Below are 20,622 nucleotides of genomic sequence, written 5' to 3' on the forward strand. Positions count from 1 at the left end.
TCTCTCTCTCTCTCTCTCTCTCTCTCTCTTTTGGTTTTCAAGACAGGGTTTCTCTGTGTAGCCCTGGCTGTCCTCGAACTCAGAAATCTGCCTGCCTCAGCCTCCCAAGTGCTGGGATTAAAGGCGTGCACCACCACTGCTCAGCTACAGTTATCTCTCTTAAGAAATATGTTCAGAAAAGCCCTTTTCTTTTGCTGTGATATAATAGGCCATCCTAAAAAACAGATCACAATACTATCCATAGCCAGTTGGGAGATGGTTTTTAAATTTGGTTACTTAGCAATCAGGACCAACAGATCCAAAATAAGGCAGAGGACACACAAACATTCAGCTGCAACCATACAGAGAACAAAACAATTCTATTACCAACAGAAAATTTAGTGTATACCACTAAAGGGTTAAAATTAAAATAATTAGTAAAAATTACTTTGAGGATTTTTATCTCTATTTTTAAATGTAGTGCTAAAAACTGAAACTAAGTGAGCTTTTAAATCTGAGTGGCTGTCAGTTATCTATCAAAAGTATAGTGTGTGTGGTGTGAGGTGCCTCGTTCCTGTAATCTTAGTACTTAGAAAGCTTAAACAGGAGTATGGCAGTAAGTCTCAGACCACCCAGGGCTGCACACAGAGTTTCAGGAAGACAAACATGAGCAGCTAAAAAGGCATGGTAAATGTTTGCCTTAACATGGAGGTCACTAAAGCCTTCCTTTGTCCCAGTGAGTGTAGCTCATCAACATGAATATACAGTATTTATTGGTGTCCTAAAACAGATCAAAGGATTAAAGTAAAAATGTCAGGAACAGATCCAGAACTACTAAACTAGAGCTGGGCGGTGGTAGTGCACGCCTTTAATCCCAGCACTCGGGAGACAGAGGCAGTTGGATTTCTGAGTTCGAGGCCAGCCTGGTCTACAGAGTGAGTTCCAGGACAGCCAGGGCTATATAGAGAAACCCTGTCTTGAAAAAACCAAAAACCAACCAACCAAACAAACAAAACAAAACAAAAACCAGCCTACTAAACTAAAAACATATTTTGGGAATCATTTTGCAACCATCAGAGTTAAAATTAGATTTAATAAAATCATGAATGAATGCTAAAGTTAGAGAAATTTTGATGAGAAACAAGACACCTGTATTTTCTCAAAATGTTTCCCATAGATGGTTTATTGGTTACAAGTAATGTAGAAATTATACAGAAATTGAGTAACACTTTGACTGAACTAATCAAAACTCATCAATAAGAGACAAATGGATTGATTGTCTCTGGATATAACATAATACCTTAAAAAGGGGGGAGAGAGAGAGAGAGAGAAAGAGAGAGAGTCTCCCAGTTGCAGACACATAACTTCAATTTAATTTTGAGGAAACTCTAGACAGCTTACGATGAGAAACAATCTATTAAGACATAACTATATTATCAGGACATCACTGGAGCAGGACAGTCCATTTGGCAAGTGTGTTGTCAAAGTAACACTGTGACACTGACAATGACGTACCGGTTATGAGAAAATACTCTAGTGTTAGGAAAGCTGTATGGGGGGAGCTTTGATGTTTTGATTGAGAATCTGCTAAAGGTCTCCACCCCCAATTAGTTTTTGATCTACCAATAAAGATGCCAGTGGCCAATGGCTGGGGAGAAAGAAAGAGGCAGGACATCCTGGTTCCCACAGGCTAGGAGAGAGGAGAGAATCCAGACACTTGGGGAAGGAAACAGGATAGACTTGGGGAACTACAGGGAAGACTTTCTAAAATGTAGGAGGAAAGGGAAATCGGCCCAAAAGCGTCTTGGGCAGCAAGACCAATGGGTTTCACAACAAGTATCTGAACAACTAAGCTGAAGTGCTGAGCCAGGAGTAAAGGGACTGAGCGACTGAGCTGAGGGCAGAGTTAGAGGTGTTGAGCAAGGAATGAAGGTAAGGGCACACTAACCATGGAAGGCTTGGAAGAGCCCAGCCCAGAGCCAATAAGCCAATTTAAAAATGAGCTAATATATGTATGTCTTTTATCCAAGGATCTGAGCTAGCTTCTGGGTGGGTGCATGCACATGACAGGACACACACACACACACACAACTCTCATACACACAAACACACACAGATATGTGCACACACACATTCACAGATGCACTCACATGCACAAGCTCTGCTAATAATAAATTGGGGTAAAGTTTTAACATAAATAAATGGTATACTACTGTAGTGTTTTAGTTTATATATGTGTTATAAATTTAAAATTATTTCCAAGTAAAATGTATCTGTTTGTATACCAATAAACATTATAAATAAAATATTCCAGGCACTGATTACTCAGAAATTATCTTAACCTAACAAACTATGTAACAACTCTTTAAAGAATATTTTCTCTAATACTTCACAGCCTCAAAAACACACCACCTACCTGATAACTTTGCAGTCTTTGCATGTCAAATGAAGCTGAAATATATCACGGCATTCAACGCTTTCAATAAGCTGTAATGGAACCTGCAAAAATTTAAAAGGATGAAGTTCTCTTAGTCAAAAAGGCACTGACTTTGAAGATACATTCAGACCGACCAACTGATGAATGGGAAGAAGCAAACAAACTTTCAAAATTAGCTGGATCAATAGTGATTTACTAAAGAGGGGATTAGAGTTTCCCTTTTCCTAATCAATGACCTAAAGTTACAGCATGAGGACCACAGAGAAGAGGCTTGGACTCTAGAAGAGAAGAGGAAATAAGTCCTTGAGTATCAAACCCACAAGCTCATTTCTCACGGCCCTATTGAAGATGCTATGATATGTAGTAACACATATGTTGAAGGCACTAAACAAAAGTACTCAAGGCTAAGTACAAACCAGAATGAATGTATCCCCTGTCCCAGGTAGCAGAGTGTATTTATGCCTCAGCTCTTAGCAAAGGGATCTTCTGGAGGCCTAATTGCCTATAGGTTACAAAACAAAGATGGCACACCAGTAGTCACTGGTCAGGGTCTCTGATCAGTAGAATAGATCACAGATATCAAGAAATCTTACAGCAGTCAAAGAATATAAAAAAGGCTAGATCCAACATATTCCAAAAGCTAAGAGCCTTGTTTGTCAAGCAGAACTCAATGTTTGCATGAATTGGATTAGTCCCACTCCCTGCCAACTGGGTCAGCAGGCTCTACTTAACAATAGTGGACAGAGATCAGATATGCCAATGAGACAGAAAAGACACTTCTGAAGTGTGTAAATGACCCTACGGCTAACACAAGGACATTCCTCCTGAAAATATCTGACTCAACCTCCAACTCAAACAAAAGCAATTTCCAAATAACACGTGATAAATGAATACATCCTTTTTGTTTGTTTTTGTTTTTGTTTTTGTTTTTCGAGACAGGGTTTCTCTGTGTAGCCGTGGCTGTCCGGAAACTCACTCTGTAGAACTCAGTCTGAGGCTTGTCTCAGATTCAGAGCTCCTCCTGCCTTTGCCTCCTGAGTCCTGAGATTAAAGGTGTCTGCCACTACCACCTGGCTCATTTAAAAGAGAGGGGGACAGAGGGAGGGAGGGAGGGAGGGAGGGGTGTTCTTATGCATCCCCAGGCTGGCCTTAAAACTCCCTATGTCACTGAAGTCAACCTTCAACTTCTGACTCACTTGCCTTCCCAAGTGCTAGTATTACAGACCAGAACCACCATGGCTTGTTCATGTGATACTTGGCAACCAACCCAGGGTTTGATGCATGCTAGGCAAGCATTTCTCCAAGTGACTTACATCCACCCCTGAGTGCGCTCTTAACACCTTGGGGGGGAAATGGCTTACTTGTCCATAACGATGTATTAAATCCAGTTAAAACGGGCTGTAGGAGCTGCAAGTAGCATTCCAACAACTTGTTTAGGTTTGTTCAGGTGGAGGCAAGCTCCTCTAAGGCACAGGAACAACTCAAAGTGCTGGCTGCACAGGGTAGCCTCAAGTCAGTCCTGCCACTTTCAAAGCTGACTTACTACAATTCTGACCTATCATGCAGCTACCAGAATCAGCAGAGATCCCTCAGAACAAGAATGCTGGGCCAAAAAGAAGTCCAGGGCTAGAAGACTGAAACAGAAACAGAAACTGGGGCACAGATTCGAAATGAGCAAACCAAATAATATTCAGATAAACCTGGGAGTTTTTGTCTCGGGGTGAAAGACTTGTTTCTAAGTATATAATCTATGAAAACTCTCTCACAACTGTAATAGAACTGTAAGAGGAATACTATGCATTATTGCTTATATTCCAAGAAAAAAACCTTTGGCTTTCCGCTTGTTTAAACCCTTAACCCCAAGGTGCTGCATGAGAAACCGCAGCTGACACAGCTAAAACTTCTTTCAAGAGCCTGTAAATCTAGGGCAGATGAGAGAGGGAGAGAATTATCAGTGAGGATGAAATTATCAAGAGAGAACATGGAGATCAAGAAGAAAGAGATTAGGGCAGGGATAGGTACTTGCTGCCAAGCCTGGCAACCTGAGTTCAAGGTTCACACACAATAAAGAAATAGAATATTTTTTAAAAAGACAAAATACAACATTAACTAGTTCTCAGGTAGTTCTACAGATTCCCTATAAATAGAATGTTCTTCTGTTATTTGTTTTTTTTTTTTTTTAAATGTGTTCGTGCAAGCTTTTTAAAAAATGTGTTCCTGCAAGACCTTTCCCCCCATCTCTCAATACATAGTGGGGTCATCTGCCAGTTTGACAAAAGACCTATAAAGCTCTTACTTTCATTTGCAATTATATGTATGCACATGTGTCTACATGTGGGCATGCGGCTTTGAACACAATGCCCTTAAAGGCCAGAGGTGTTGGATCCTCTAGAGCTGAAATAACAGTTGGTTGTGAGCCACCCAAAAGTTGGATACTGGGGCTCAAGTCAGGTCATTTGGAGGGGCAAGTTTGTGCTCTTATAACCACTAAGCCATGGAAGAAGATGATGATGGAAGAAGGTAGAAGGAAAGAAGAGGGGAAAAAGGAGGAAGAAGAGGAGGAAGGAGAAGGTTGGTTCTTGCATCCAAATCAATTGGAATCAACTGGAGTGTGGAAAGATGCAGACATTTTTCATCTCGTGTGTACCTGCATGTCTGTCTGCATACCACACGCATGCAGTGCCCTCAGAGGCCAGAAAGAGCATCAGAGCTAGAGTTACAGATGTCTGTGAGCCACTGTTGGTAATGGGAACCAAACCCAACAAGGGGTGCTCTTACCCCCGAGCCACCTCCGCCACCACCAAATTGTAATACACAGATTGTCACATGCAAGAGTAGTGTTAATAAAACAAGAGACACCTGGTTCTGTAACAATGGAGCCTCCCTTCCTACTGTTTCTTTCAGTCCCAGGCTCCCCTCCACTTCCTTTAAGAGAGAGAATCAGCCACCTTTCCCTCCCCATACATCTAACCAAGTTTCTCTCCTTTGTTAAGGCTTACATCACTGCTCCAGCTCTTCCAACTTCCCTCACATATCAAAAACAAAACCAAAAAATCCTCACAGTCTTTAACATTTCTCATACCTAATACGCAACCTGACCAAGAGACAAAGGTTTATAAATCATTTCTGCTTAAAACTCAGTCTACATCCTTTTCTAAGTCTTATTTATCACTCTGTGCACATACACTCATGCACCGCAAGCATACAAGGCTCAGAAGACTACAAGGAATTGGTTCTCTCCTTCCACCTCTATGTGGGTTTCAGGGATTCAGGTCAGCAGGCTTGTCCAGCAACTACCTTTAGCTGCTGAGCCATCTCTTCTACCCTCTGTCCACATTAACAAAATTATTTATGTATTTTATGTATATGAGTGCTCTGTCTAAATGCAAGACTGCATTTAGACACAAGAGGGAATCAGATTCCATTACATACAGTTGTGAGCCGCCATATGGGTACAGGGGATTGAACTCAGGAACTCTGGAAGAGCAGCCAGCTAAACCACCTTACAGTACCTCAGTCTACATTTTTGAAGATCATAATTCCATTGCTTATGTATAAACTGTGGGCTTTATCTTCACCCCCACAAAATACTCCCTCAGGAACACAATGCACTGGTAAAAAAAGAAGAGACTCATGTAGTGGAGACACAACTGCAAGGTAAGTATTCAACACTCACAACCAACTTGTTCCAAACAGGGAAGCAGCCAGCACCTGAGAGTCTCAGCCATGCACTAGGGTTTTAGAAGCAGCAGACTGTGAATCAGTCTGTCAAATTACACAACAAAACATGTTTTATGCGTTCATAAATACTACCTGAACATTTAGTTGTAAGCTTCAAAGAAATATAGTTTAGAAAAAATAAAGAATAGAAGATTGCACCCAGCAGGAATGGTAGAAATGTACTCTGTCACAGAGGTACTTCACCTAGGAGCTGTGAGCCTGATGCTTCCTGAGACTGTCTAGATTAAAGTAAGAGTGCTTATAGTATCCAAACCTATACACATTCAACGTGCTGTGAAATTAAGAGAATATCTGATATTGGGTAGCTATTTAAAACTTAATGGCAAGTCATTTACTGAAGTACTAAGTAATGCAAAGTGGGTCTTGCCATAATAGAGACATCACATTTGGTTTCTAATGCCTTAAATGTGCATGATTTCGATAAAATAACCTTCAATAAGGTCTCTTGATTTCCTGTGTTTTGCTGTTCATACATATCTACTGAAGACAGAGTAGAGGGATGCAGAGAGAGGCAACCCTCTCCATCCTCTGGCCTCTACCCATCGAGTACCTACTGCAGGAGGAGCCGGCCTCTTGCTGCCTGACCTTGGGCTTCAGGAACCCTTGCACTAACCTGGGCTCTCTTAGTAGGAAAGGTTCATAGTCACTACAATGTCGAGATAATTTTGCACAATCATTTTTCTACACAAACATAGCGCCTGGGGTTTTGTAAGTAACACACAGGCTCTAAAACTTAAGAGAGTTATAATGCTAGAGGAATGCTTGATATGAGGAAATGGATTAAAAGTAAGTGCTGAAGTCAGTTTCCTGAAACATTGTATATACCGATTACACTTTGGGGGGAAAAAAGGTCAGACTACAACCACTCAGCTACTGTAAGAGATAAATCATGAATGGCATAGGCCTATTCACAGAAGCACATTGTTTTAAATTCCAAAGGGGGGGGGGGGGGGGAGAATCAGTCAGTGACTTTTGAAAGGCCCTGTGAATGTTTCCGCAACAATTAAAAATAAATAAATAAATAAATAAATAAATAAATAAATAAATAAATCTTTTTAAAAAGGGGGGGGGGTCTGGAGAGATGGCTCAGTGGTTAAGAGCANGGGGGGGGGGGCTGGAGAGATGGCTCAGTGGTTAAGAGCACTGAATGCTCTTCCAGAGGACCTGAGTTCAAATCCCAACAACCACATGGTAGCTCAAAACCATCTGTAATCAGATCTGATGCCCTCTTCTGGTCTTCAGGCATACATGTAAGAAACTGCTGTATACATAATGAATAAACAAATCTTTTTTTAAAATCCAAAAGGGGAGAAATGATCTAATATTCATTTCAGATCCATACTAACTTCAATTCATTGCCCATTTACTGAATTGCATGGCATCAGGAAACATGTTGGATCCTGAAGACACAAAGACAAGACAAAATAAAGAGTTACATGTCTAATAAATGTTGTGAAAGTATGTTAAGATATAGAAGCAGCCCACTGAGCACAATTATTGCCAGGAAGGGAATAGGACTGAGCAAAGCTTCAGAGGGGAAGTTACCCCTGAACTGAGTACTGAGAGATGAAGAGAAGTTCCCCAGGGGAGAGAAAAGGGAAAATGTGCAAAACTATGAGGTCTTGCCTGAGTGGTCCAGGAAGCTAGTTTTACTAGTAAAGTGGGGACAGAACAGCTGACAGGGACAAGGGCATCATGCTGCATACTATGACTGTCATAGAACAAATAAAAAAATGAAAGCTTAGGGCAGTGGATGACATTATTCTCCAAAAGACCTGATTCCCAAACAAACCCAAGAATAGACCTTTACAAACTTAGCCAAATCCAGTAAGCTGATAAATGGGACAGGGGAAAATGCAGTAAAAGATGAACCCTTATTCTCATAGGCAATTTAGTTACAAGTGCACTGATTCTAACCATTTAAAGAAGAAAGAGTTGAGGTTAAGTTGAGTAGTACATTCACTCATTTCCCTAGGATACGGTAGGGAATTTTCAAAGCTGTTATTTTATCCCTCTACCTTTACCCACTGGTCACGAGTGCTCAAATCCAAATGAACTCTTGTTGTGCTGGTTAGTTCTAGTTAACTTGACACATACAAGAGCAATCTGGGAAGGGGGCCCTCTGAATTGAGAAATTATCTCCATTAGATTGGCCAGTGGGCATATTCTTGATTAATGTTTGATGTGGGGAAACACAGTCTACAGTGGACGTACAACCCCTGGGTACTTACTTCAGTTGCTTTGGCTTCCCTCAATGATAGACTGTAAACTCTAAGATGAAATAACCTTTCGTTTGTTGGTTTTTCAAGACAGGGTTTCTCTGTGTAGCTCTGGCTGTCCTGGAACTTGCTCTGTAGACCAGGCTGGCCTCCAGCTAAGAGATTCCCCTCTGCCTTATGAGTGCTGGGACTAAAGAAGTGCTCAACCACACCCAGATGAAATAAACCTCTTCTTCCCCAAGGTGCTTTTGATCTCTAGAACACTGTCAACATAGTACATTTCCTTTTTCCTTGATGACTTTAGTGTATACTAATGGGCAGAATTTAGACATAACCCAAATCGAGTAGGAAGGTAGAAAAAGTCAGGTCAAAATGCTCAAATGTGTTAACTATGATAAATAAACAAATACTAAATCCAACTCAAAAATGACGGCCACTGACCTTGTCATAAAGAATGCAACTTGACAGTTAGGTAAACTTCTAGGAAGGTGAATAACACGAATGCAAGAAACAGATTTCAAAGAATTCCCATAAATGAACATAATCTGAATGTAGGCCTGAGCTCTGACAGCATCACAACACTGCACCGACACTCAATACAGAAAGCCAGAAGACTGGCAAGTAAAAGAGGAAGAACATTTCCCACTGGAAGAAATCTGTGAACTTGTGGGCCTTTCTGGGTTGGTTCACTGCCGACTCCTAAGGATAGTGGTGAATTGAAGAACCAGTTCTACTGAGTAGACCCTCATAACCAAAACAGGGCAACTTCAAACTTCCCTTTTCCTTAGGTTAAGAGTCCAATATGCAAATAAGCAATATACTAACATTTATTCTTATCTGCTTAAAGAGCCACCGGAGTAAGTTTATTCAGTATGATAATCTGTAGTGAGCTCAAAGAACAATATTTTCATCTATTACTAAGACCCAAGAATGATCTCAACTGAAGCGGCTGCTAACTACTAAATAGTATGGGAGCTAGGGAAAGGCCTGCACAATCTTTACACCTTTATAAAGCTTAACAGTACAGTCCCTGGGATGGACTATTTACTATTAACTATGACTGGACACCTCAGCAGATAAGACACATTATTTTAAATAAGCATAAGAGTTTCTTATTAACCTGATATCCTTGAGCATGAAAGTAACTGAGAGGAAAGCACAGCATACAACACTTTCACACACCTAAGCATGTAGACTCTCACCTCTTAATTTTTCTGTCTACCTTACAGGGAAAACAGCTGGTATGACTTACATTAACAAGAGACTCCTTAAACTTGATGTGAAGTCTGTAATTAGAAAGGGCAATGATGGCCTCCTCAGCACGGCCCACATACTCTGTGCTCTCTCCATGAAGTTCAAGGAAAGGAACCTGAAAAAATGAAGAAGAAACCTTTCAGAGTTCCAGAGCAGAAAAGAAAAAAGCCAAGTCTTGAAAAATAAGCCTGGTGAATAAACTGTCAGTAAGCAAACAGACAAAAACCCTCTGCCCCACAAATTAAAGCAAAAATCTAAAGGATGGCTTATACTTTATGTACCCAAGTTATAGACTTTCTAAGGAATGATGAGACAGATGATCATCTCAAACAATGAACTTTTAACAATGTTTTCCAAGTACAGCTAAGGATTGTGTCTATTCTGCATTACTTCAATTCACTAGTTTTGCTCCATCATTACTATAAGGCTGAACACATATTACACAGTTTAAATTTACCTGAAGATTCTCATCCTCGCGAATCAGCTGCTTCCTGGGAAAGATCTGATTGGCCTGGATGCACTCAAGGCTATGCCGCATCTCTTCATCCTGGAAAAATCCCACAATGTTTAATAATTTAAAAACTTCTACTAATCACCCGTATTTGATTCTTCTGCCATGCCTACTTATATAATTATAAAAATAACCCAATGACCATTTTGAAACAAGCAGAAAAGCTCAAGAAAAAATACCTCCCCCAGTGTTTCATCTGATATATTACTACTGCAATGGTTGGTAGAAGGGTTCTCCAAAGGCCTACATGTTAAAAGGTTTGGTGCTAGCACAAAGGACTGTCAGCAGGGAGTTAGGAACTCTGAGAGGCAGGCCCTCTTCTCTGTTTCCTGGGCTCCACCGGGTGAGTGGTCTTTTTCCATCACATGTTCCCACATGTTGACATACTGCCTCACCACATACCCCAAATCCAGGGGTGGTTGACCAATACTGTTAACCAAAATAAACCAAAAGGAGAAAACTTCTTCTTAGTTAACTTCTCTGAGGCATTTGTAATAAGGACACAAGTCTGACTGATAAAGATATCCCTAATCTGAGAACATACTGATACAAACTGTATCAGGTATTACCAGACTCTGAGTACCAAGAGGCTATTAGTGTATCTGGTACATTTTTTAAAAAATACAAGAAGCAGGTGTGTCACTGGGGGTGGATGGGCTTTGAGGTTTCAAAAGTTCTCAACCACCATTGCAGCACCATGCCTGCAACCTGCCACTATGTTTCCAGCATGGTCATGAAGAACTAACTAACCCTGTGGACCTGTCAGCAAATCTTCACTTCAATGCTTTCTTTTATAAGCTGCCTTTATCATGGTGCCTCTTCCCAGCAACAGAACAGTAACTAAGACATAGCCTTTATAATGTGTGCTCACCCTACTCCAGAGCTTGGGGCAGAAGGAACCCCAAGAGGACTGTGCTGAGCACCACAGAGACCTCAGCAGTACCAGAAAGAGGACTATACTGCTGGTCATGTGGCACACAGTGAAGGGTAAGCCCTCAGTGCAGAGCAGAGCAGCTTTGGTGTCCCACTGCCACTCATGGGCACTGGTGTACATACCATGCCAATACCAGGAAAACACATTTTCAGCTTACTGAAAACTATGGGCAAATAAAAACATACTTTAGATTAAAAAAAATATAGTAGCTGGTCGGTTGTGGTAGCTGGTTGGTTGTGGGTACGCCTTTAATCTCAGCAATCAGGAGGCAGAGACAGGCCAGCCTGGTCTACAGGGCAAATTGTAGTACAGTCAGAGCTATATAGGAAAACCCTGTCTCGTATACTATCCACCCCCACCCCTCAAAAAAAACCCTAAAAACATCATCATGCTTTGGGTATAAGATTAAATCCGAAAATTGTGATGCCCACAAATTTTGAGAATACTGACCCACCTTTAAGAAGGAAGGAATTACCTTTTTCCTTTTTTTAATATGATGTAACTACACAACTGGGGGTGGGTGCTTTTTTACTTTGTTTTTAATTTTAATTTTGAAAAGCATTCTCCACAGGTCCCTAATGAAGCCTGAAATTAGCATGGTATTTTCTTTTTCTTTTTTTAAGATTTACTTATTTATTTTATGTATATGAGCTCACTGTAGCTGTACAGATGGTTGTGAGATGTGGTTGTTGGGAATTGAATTTAAGACCTCTGCTCATTCTGGCCCAAAGATTTATTTATTATTATACACAAGCACACTGTGGCTGTCTTCAGATGCTCCAGAAGAGGGCATCAGGTCTCATTACGGGTGGTTCTGAGTCACCGTGTGGTTGCTGGGACTTGAACTCAGGATGTTCAGAAGAACTGTCAGTGCTCTTACTTGCTGAGCCATTTTGCCAGCTCACAGCAGAGTATTTTCAATTACCACTTTGTGTACCAGCCAAAACTCCTTAGGTAAGACAAAACAATACACACACACACACACACACACACACACACACACACACGCACGCACGCACGCACGTGCACAGACACCAGACAATGTTCTAGAGAATAACTTCTCTAGTCCTCAAAGCTTTACTTATGTCCTTATGACTACTGAGAGGTAGCTGGCTGTGCTCCATCTTTTCCATCTTTTCTGCCTGCTGTCCAGATGCCACTGAAATGCCCATTGTTTTCTTAAGTGAAATGTATGGCAGGATGTGCACAGCTACCTCACCTGCCATGGGGTCAACGAGTCTTGAAAACACAATAGGAAAGGAAGGGAACTGCTTCCATCTAATAAATTCATATACAATGTGTGTTATGTGTGATCACGTATGTTAATTAGCTCAATGTACCATTCTATAGTATATGTTTATTTTGTAATACATTTTACAATAAATGTTTCACAGTTTTGTCAATCATCTCCACACACCAAACAAACACACCATCACTTTCACTATGCCTTGATTCCTACAATTCTTTCAGGGAGAGGGAAGAAGTAAACCTGGGGCCTCACATATGCACAGCGTGTGGTGCAGCACTGAATTATACCCCTATTAAATCAATCTCCCTCTATTAAACTGCGCTGCATATGCAGCTCTTCTAGTCATATTCGACTGGCACTGAGGATCCAACAAAGGAAATAGAGATAGAGAATAGGAAAAAATGAAATTATTTCTTACAAAACAGAAAGAGATGTTCACTATTATCAAGAGTCCAACTCTAATTTCCTTATTTCTGGTACTTACCATGACCGAGCCAGGTCAGGAGAGTCCGTGTCCTTCTCCAGTCTCTGACAAGGCTATTCTTTCTCTTCTGCTTGAGACCTTTTACTTTAGGGGGGAAAAAAAAAAAAAGCAAATTTAGCAATAGTTTTTCCCCTAATTGGCCATACTTTAAATGGCTATACTGCATATACACACATAAAAATCAACTGGAGCCAGCTAAATTCTCACCATTGGTTCTAAACTGAGTAATACCTTTGTGAAAACATTACTAACTTTTACTAGTTCTGTAAGTAATGTGAAAACACTGATATTCCTGTGTTGACAATAATTTTCAACTGTTACAAACCTCACAGAAAGATAAAACAAGCAATAATTAAAATCAGCAAACATAGTATTCTACTAGTGTTTCAGGATATCTCTGTAGCTTATCTTAGAAAGTGGATCTTCCCATCTATAGAAACAAACTGACTTGGGTAAAATATAAATCAATTACCTTATTATTTCATATCCTGTGCTTACTGAACAATTATGTAAATAGTTCACCTGTGTCTCTAAGAACAAAAGAACACCCAACTAGCAATGCAAAGATGGTCTACTAATGTGCTGTCACCTCTCCTTAGTGAGCCTTTCTCTGTGTAGATTAGCATCAGACACACCCAGTATTTTTGGTTGCTGACGTTTGATTTAAAAACAAAAACAAAAGATGGCTTTGGTGGGAGTCCCAACCATAGGCACTGTGAGAGCAGCATTAGGTCACTGAGAGGGAATATCAAAGGAGGGGGCCCAGGCTGGGCTGGGCTTTGACAGAGTACTCTGGAAGACAAGGGGCAAGGAAGCCACTGAGATCCACTAGGAGTGACAAATCCAACAAACACTAGACTTACAAGTCAGCAGGGACACAAACCAACAGTGTGCCAGATTCCCCATAGTCTTTGAAGGGACTAGGCATCAAAAAAAAAAAAAAAAAAAAAACTTCCACTGACTGTGAGAGAAAGTTCCTCAAGCCTTCTGCCTTAGCAAATACAAACAAGGACTTCTCACTGACTGATGGACACCCATAAGAAAAGTGGATTCCTCACCCCATAAGTCACGGGGGAAAAGAACACAAAAAAACCAAGGTTGTTTCAGATGACTTATTTGTCTGGCTGAAGACAAGAGCATCGTCCACACATTTAAACTACTGTTTTTGTTGTTTTATGCAGTTGTGAATTGAACCCAAGGTCTGATTACATGATAGGCAAGTCTCCCGAGACTGAGCTTATATACTTACAACTCAAACTGCTCTATCTTAATCAACATAAGAGGTAAATGTGATATCTTTTCATACTATTAGATAACTAAAACTATACCTCCAGTGCCAAGACATAAATGCCAAAAATATTGATAGAGGAACTGTGGAGATGGCTCAGTCATTAAGTGCTCAACTTAAAAAGTGTAGGACCTGAGTTTGACGCCCAGCACCCATATAAACAGCTGGGCAGAGTGGCACACACCGGCAATCAAAGGGCTTTGGAGGCAAACAGGAGCATCCTTAGCACTCACTGATGTGGCAGTCTAGCCTAGCTGCTGAGCTGCAAGCTAATGACAGCAGCAAGCAAGGAATGGATGGCATTCCTGAATATGCTAAGATTCTCACACATGTATACCTGCCCACATACATATACAGGCATGCATTTTAAAATATTCCCTGTGTGTAGAATGTCAGTGGAATATGAAGAACCTGAAATCCTCAGGAGTACATCTTTGTGAAGACAGTTTGCTGTTCCCAAAAGAGATATATGGTCACATTTCCCACCAATATTACACATGGGCACATGCCCAACAGACTAGAAAGCATGTCATATGTCTACACAAACTTGTACACTGAGAAGCTGGGCTCAGTAGTAGCATCTATAGTCCCAGGTACATAACGATCACTTGAGTTGGAGACCAATACAGCAAGAACCCACCTCAAAAGCGAAAAAGAAAAACAGAAATTGAAAACTTAGGCCAGGCACGGTGACATATGCCATTAATCCCAACACTTATTAGGACAGAGAGGCAGGTAGATCTCTGTAAGTCAGAGACCAAGCTAATCTGTATATACTCCAGGACATCCAGGGTTATGTAGAAAGATTAATTCTTAAATTTAAAGATTATTTACAACGTGTAAGTAAACGTTCATGTAGCATTATTCGTAACACTCAAAGAATGGAAACAACTCAAATGAGTAGCAAGCAAAAGATGAACGACAACATATACAGAACGGATCCTTTTCAGCAATAAGAAGGAAAGAAACACTGACCCACGAAAGCATGGATAAAAACATGAGGCTAGCTGAAAAACCTGGGGCACAAACTGCTACAAATTCAAATACCAAGACGTAAATACAGAGAAACAGAAAATAACATTGCTAGTACATGTACTGAGAGAAAAATATGGAGTGACTTTTGTGGGTTCAAGGTTGTATTTATGGGGAAAGGGTGGAAATCTACAATTATACAATGAGGGTTGTACATGTGAATATACTAAACACCACTGAGCTATGTACTTTTTTAAAAAGTGGACTTCATGTGATCTGAATTATACCTCAAGTAAAAGGTGGATAAGAATGCATGAATACATACACAATAAGTGTAAATAATTTTACTGCAAAGAAAATTACAAAATGAACTGAGCAGCAATGACCTTAATTCTAAGCACATAGGCTACTGGCTCAAAAGACTAACTTATGATTTCCTCCTGAGGAAAAAACAGTCACTTTCAGGTCTAAAGCCAAAAACTGTACAAATTACTATTTTTTATGCCTTATTCGATCTGAAAGCTAGGGAACTATCAAACCTCTAACAGGATGTCAAAAGGACTCAGGAGAATCATATATGAGTATGAAATTAAGAGAAAATAAATTAATCTTTTAAACACTGGTTTGGGACTTGAGAGTCGGCTCACTGGTTAAGAACATTATTACTCTTCCAGAGGACTTAAGGACCATGCCCAGCATTCCTACCAGGCTAGCTTCAGCTCCAGGGGAACCTGCTGTCCTTAGCCTCCAAGAGCACTCATGCGACACAAATTAACACTGACACATACAAATACACATAATAAAAAATAAAGTAAGAGGCAAGAGAAACGACTCAGGGGTTTAGAGCACTGGCTGCTCTTCTAGAGGACCTGAGTTCAACTCCCAAGGCCCACGTGATCACTCACAACTATCTGTTAACTCCAGTTCCAGATCTGATGCCTTCTTCAGGCCTCCATGGACATCAGTTATATGCATGTATACAGACATATACCCATACACATAAAATAAAATTGAAAGTAAATGTTTATTTTTCAAAAACTAATTGTTTTTTTAAAGGAGGAAGAAGATCTGAGTCAACCTAAAGAGAGAGATTTACTGGTCAATGGAGTAGTTTCCACAAAAAAATAAAAATAAAAAATAAATAGTTAAGTTCAATCCCCAGTAATATACGCTTGGACACACGCCTGGCCTTGATCCCACCCAACCCCCACTCCCCCCCCCATCTCTCTCCTATGTCTAACAGGATGCCAGTGTGTTAGATCCTGCATTCAGGGAGACTATACTCCAATAAAATAGACAGAAAAGAGTCTGGCATGGTGGCGCACACCTTTGATCCCAGCACTCAGGAGGCAGAGGCAGGTGGGTTTCTGAGTTTGAGGCCAGCCTGGTCTAGAGAGTGAGTTCCAGGACAGCCAGCACTACACAGAGAAACCGTCTCAAAAAAAAAAAAAAAAAAAAAAAAAAAAGACAGAAAAGATGATTATAAATTGTAATCCATATAATGAAGGACACCAACAGGATAAGACACAGTACAGTTTCTTTTTTGTTTTTGGTTTTTCAAGACAGGGTTTCTCTGTGTAGCTCTGGCTGGCCTTGAACTCAAAAATCCACCTGCCTCTGCCTTCCAAGTGCTGGGATTAAAGGCGTGCGCCACCACGCCCGGCCCACAGTACAGTTTTGAGAATGCAAGAAGCCTACTTTAAATAAAGGTAACCATCAGAAGGGCAATCTGTGGCATAGGGAATAAACATCATGCATTCTTTACCCAACAATGACCTTTAACATACTTTAGAAACTAAAAGAAACCACTGAGGCTAAAATGTGCTAACTGGATTAGAAAGCTGTAAGTAAAACTTGAAGGTGAACACTTGCACAAAGACCATGTCAGGGTAAAGACTTACTCCAAGTACAATAACCACCACAGAGTGGTTTCAAACTGCAGATTGACAGATCGTATTTTAAGATCCCTCTGGCTGGTGTGTGGTAAACGTATTAGAGGAGGAAACAATAAAAACAACCAGGAGACAAATATAAGGATGGTATTTCTATTTAGCGCAGAGGCAGGACAGTATAGACAAGGAAAACATTAAGAATCTAAACAGTATTTGGAAATGTAACAGGGATGTACAGTAAAAGCCTAGCTATGAGACTTAAAGATTAGAGAGTTTCTAATTTAGGAGGGAAAATAATAAAACACATTTAAAAAACAGTTCAAAATAGGGGGGCAGAATGTAGCTCTGTGGTAGAATACTTGTTTAGTGAAAGATCCTGACAGAATGTAAAAGGTCACAGAAGCCCTGAAATTGGCAAAATAGATTTCATTGTTAGCAGAACTAGCTTCACTGATTTAGAAAAATAGAGGTGTACAATGCTCTGGCCACTCCTTCAACCTGTGTGTCTGCCAATGTTCTGACCATCCTTTGAACCCATGTGTGTGNCCACTGATGCACCTCACTGCCAGGTGTTTGTGATATTGGTTGCTGGGGAAGAGTCGGAAATTTTCCCCAACAACCACAGCCGGGCCAATCCGGAGTTGCTGCATCTCCACCAGATTCTTTCCTTGTACCCCTCCCATACCCATTTCTTGAGAATAGACATTGTTTAGATCAGGAAATTCCCTACTCCCTCCTTTTCCTTTCCCCCCTGAGGGCCTATAAAAACTGGGACCCCTTTCCCCTTGGGGTCGACTCCTCTACCCCTGCGTGGGATACGAGTCATCCCCAGAGCTCTGGCTTTCCCCGAATAAAGCCTCATGTGGTTTGCATCAAGCTTGGTCTCTTGTAAGTTCTTGAGGGTCCGCTATTATCCCGAGACTTGAGTGAGGGTATTCCTTGGGGCGAGGGGGGGGCGGGGGGGGAGATCTTTCATTGGGGGCTCGTCCGGGATTGGTGAAACCACCCACGTCTCCGAAGACCCACTTGGTGATGTGATTGCTTGTCTAAAAATATTTCTGTGAGCCGGAGAGGTTAGGTGCTGAAATTTGCAGCCTTGACGATTCATGAGAAACAGAGACCGACACCTCAGGGTGAGTCACGGAGTGTGAACATCAGATGTGCTGGAATCACTGGCTGCTACTCTGGGAGATGCCCTGGAGCGAGGGGAAGAACTCCAGGGGTCCATCTGGGGCGGGGAGTAAAGAGTCAGTAGTCTTCCTAGACTGCAGGACTTATGCACTTCCCCAACCTTTTGCATTTCTGAGTTGGTTTTGTCTGTTCGTTAGAAGACCGGCATTGTCAGTGTGTGTGTGTGTGTGTGTGTGTGTGTGTGTGTGTGTGTGTGTGTGTGTCTGTTTCGTGTTTTCCATGGTTTGGACGATGGGACAGACTGTAACAACCCCCCCCTAAGTTTGACTTTAGACCACTGGACTGAAGTTAGGTCAAGGGCCCATAATCTTTCAGTAGAAATTAAGAAAGTACCTTGGCAGACTTCTTATGCCTCCGGAGTGGCCAGCTTTTGATGTAGGATGGCCACCAGAGGGGACTTTTCGATTTGACTCTTAGCTTTGAAATTAAAGCCATTGTTCTTTGGAGCAGACCCAGGTTCCACCAGGATCAACAGCCTTACATTACTGTCTGGCAGGACCTCGTCTAGAATCCACCATCACGGATCAAACCATGGATTCCCCAGCGTAGGTCAGGCTCCTGAGCCCTGACTCTTCGAGAAACAAAAGCGAAACCAAAGGTTCCTCCTGAAACAGAGCCTCCTCTTCAACCCACAGCTCCCCCCAAGATATATCCTGATACTGAGGGGCCTCCTGAGTGGCCAGAATCTCCTCCCCCTCCGCCCTATCTTCTACCCCCGCTGGGTCCCACTCCTCCGCAGGTCCCTGTGCCCGGCCCTGGGACCGCTGAAGACACAGCCAGAGGACCAGCCAGAGGACTGGCGGCCAGGACCCAGAGCCAATGAGCCCAGAGTCCCCCAGCAGATGGAGCTCCTGACACCACTCCTGCTTTTCCTTTGCAAGCTGTGGGCGACCCACCACAGACTCGCAATCTCTGCAGACCCTACAATATTATTGGCCTTTTTCATCAGCTGATCTGTACAATTGGAAAGCTATCCATGCCTCCTTTTCCAAGAATCCAGCCAGCCTGACAGGGCTGGTGGAGTCTCTTATGTTTTCTCATCAACCCACTTGGGATGATTGTCAGCAGCTCCTCCAGGTTCTGTTTACCACTGAAGAAAAAGAGCACATTCTCCTGGAGGCTCGGAAAATCGTTCCTGGAGTGAATGGAGTCCCAACCAACCTACCTAATGATATTAACGCTGGGTTCCCTCTGGACCAGCCAGATTGGAACTACAACATGGCTCAAGGTAGGGAGAGGTTGGCAGTTTATCCCCGGGCTCTGGTCACAGGACTAAAGGGAGTGATGAGATGCCCCACCAATTTGGCTAAGGTAAGAGAGGTGATGCAGGGCCCTACGTAGCCCCCATCTGTTTTTCTGGAAAGACTGATGGAAGCTTATAGACGCTAGACTCCTTTTGACCCAACCTCTGAGGGTCAACAAGCCGCGGTTGCTATGGCTTTTATAGGGCAATCAGCATCAGATATTAAGAGAAAGTTACAGAGACTAGAAAGATTACATGCCATGGCTTTACAAGATTTAGTCAAGGAGGCAGAAAAGGTGTATCACAAGAGAGAGATGGAAGAAAAGAAAGAAGAGAGGGAGAATAAAACAGATAAAAGACAGGAGAGGAACGTAAGCAGGATTTTGGCCGCAGTAGTAGGGGAGCGTGAAGGAAGGAACAGGCCTGAGAATAGACAGACAAGATACCTGGGCAACAGGGAACCTAGACCTGGAGGAAGAAGACCCGTCCAGAAGACTTTAGAGAAGGACCAATGTGCCTATTGCAAAGAGAAAGGACTGTGACTCAAATACTGGCACTGGCTACTCCAAGACAGGTGAGAGAATCTTGGGCACCACTGGGTTCTGCAGACTTTACATACCTGGGTTTGCAACACTGGCTGCCCCCTTGTACCCCCTGACCAAAGAAAGTGGAGAATTCAGATGGACATCAGAACATCAGAGAGCCTTTGAAAATATTAAGGAGGCCCTGTTGACTGCACCAGCCTTGGCATTGCCAGATCTAACCAAACCCTTTATCCTCTATGTTGATGAGAGGGCAGGGGTGGCCAGAGGAGTTCTTACTCAGGCTCTAGGGCCATGAAAGAGGCCCATGACATATTTGTCTAAGAAGCTGGACCCCAGTGGCCAGCAGATAGCCCACGTTTAAAGGCCGTTGCTGTAGTAGCCTTACTCGTTAAAGTTAACTTTGGGACAGCAAATAACTGTGGTAGCCCCCCACTCTCTTGAAAGCATTATCCACCAGCCCCTAGACCGATAGATGACAAACGCCCAATGACCCAGTACCAGAGTCTGTTGCTGACTGAACAGGCCGTGTTTGCTCCTCCTGCTATCCTCAACTCTGCTACCCTTCTGCCTGAAATGGACGATTCCTCGCCCGTTCACTGCTGTGCGGACATCCTTGCAGAAGAAACCGGGATCCGTAGTGATCTACATGACCAACCGTGGCCAGGTGTTCCAAACTGGTACAC

At 42.1% G+C, this 20,622-nt stretch overlaps 1 protein-coding gene across 4 annotated transcripts in view; it reads right to left on the bottom strand.

The window, feature by feature from the left end:
* Positions 1-20,622, bottom strand: part of Mtmr3 (myotubularin related protein 3) — a 130,994-nt gene that overhangs the window by 48,688 nt on the left and 61,684 nt on the right. For all 4 annotated transcript variants that reach the window (XM_021176003.2, XM_029484043.1, XM_021176002.2 and 1 more), the window contains exons 2-5: positions 12,809-12,892; positions 10,088-10,177; positions 9,629-9,745; positions 2,396-2,478 (exon numbers count right to left, since the gene is read on the bottom strand). In XM_021176003.2, coding sequence (XP_021031662.1) covers positions 2,396-2,478; positions 9,629-9,745; positions 10,088-10,177; positions 12,809-12,811 — 293 coding nt within the window. In that variant the 5' untranslated portion in view covers positions 12,812-12,892. The remainder of the gene's footprint in view (positions 1-2,395; positions 2,479-9,628; positions 9,746-10,087; positions 10,178-12,808; positions 12,893-20,622) is intronic.

The sequence above is a fragment of the Mus caroli genome, chromosome 11 (assembly GCF_900094665.2).
Source record: "Mus caroli chromosome 11, CAROLI_EIJ_v1.1, whole genome shotgun sequence".
NCBI classification, from domain to species: Eukaryota; Metazoa; Chordata; class Mammalia; order Rodentia; family Muridae; genus Mus; species Mus caroli.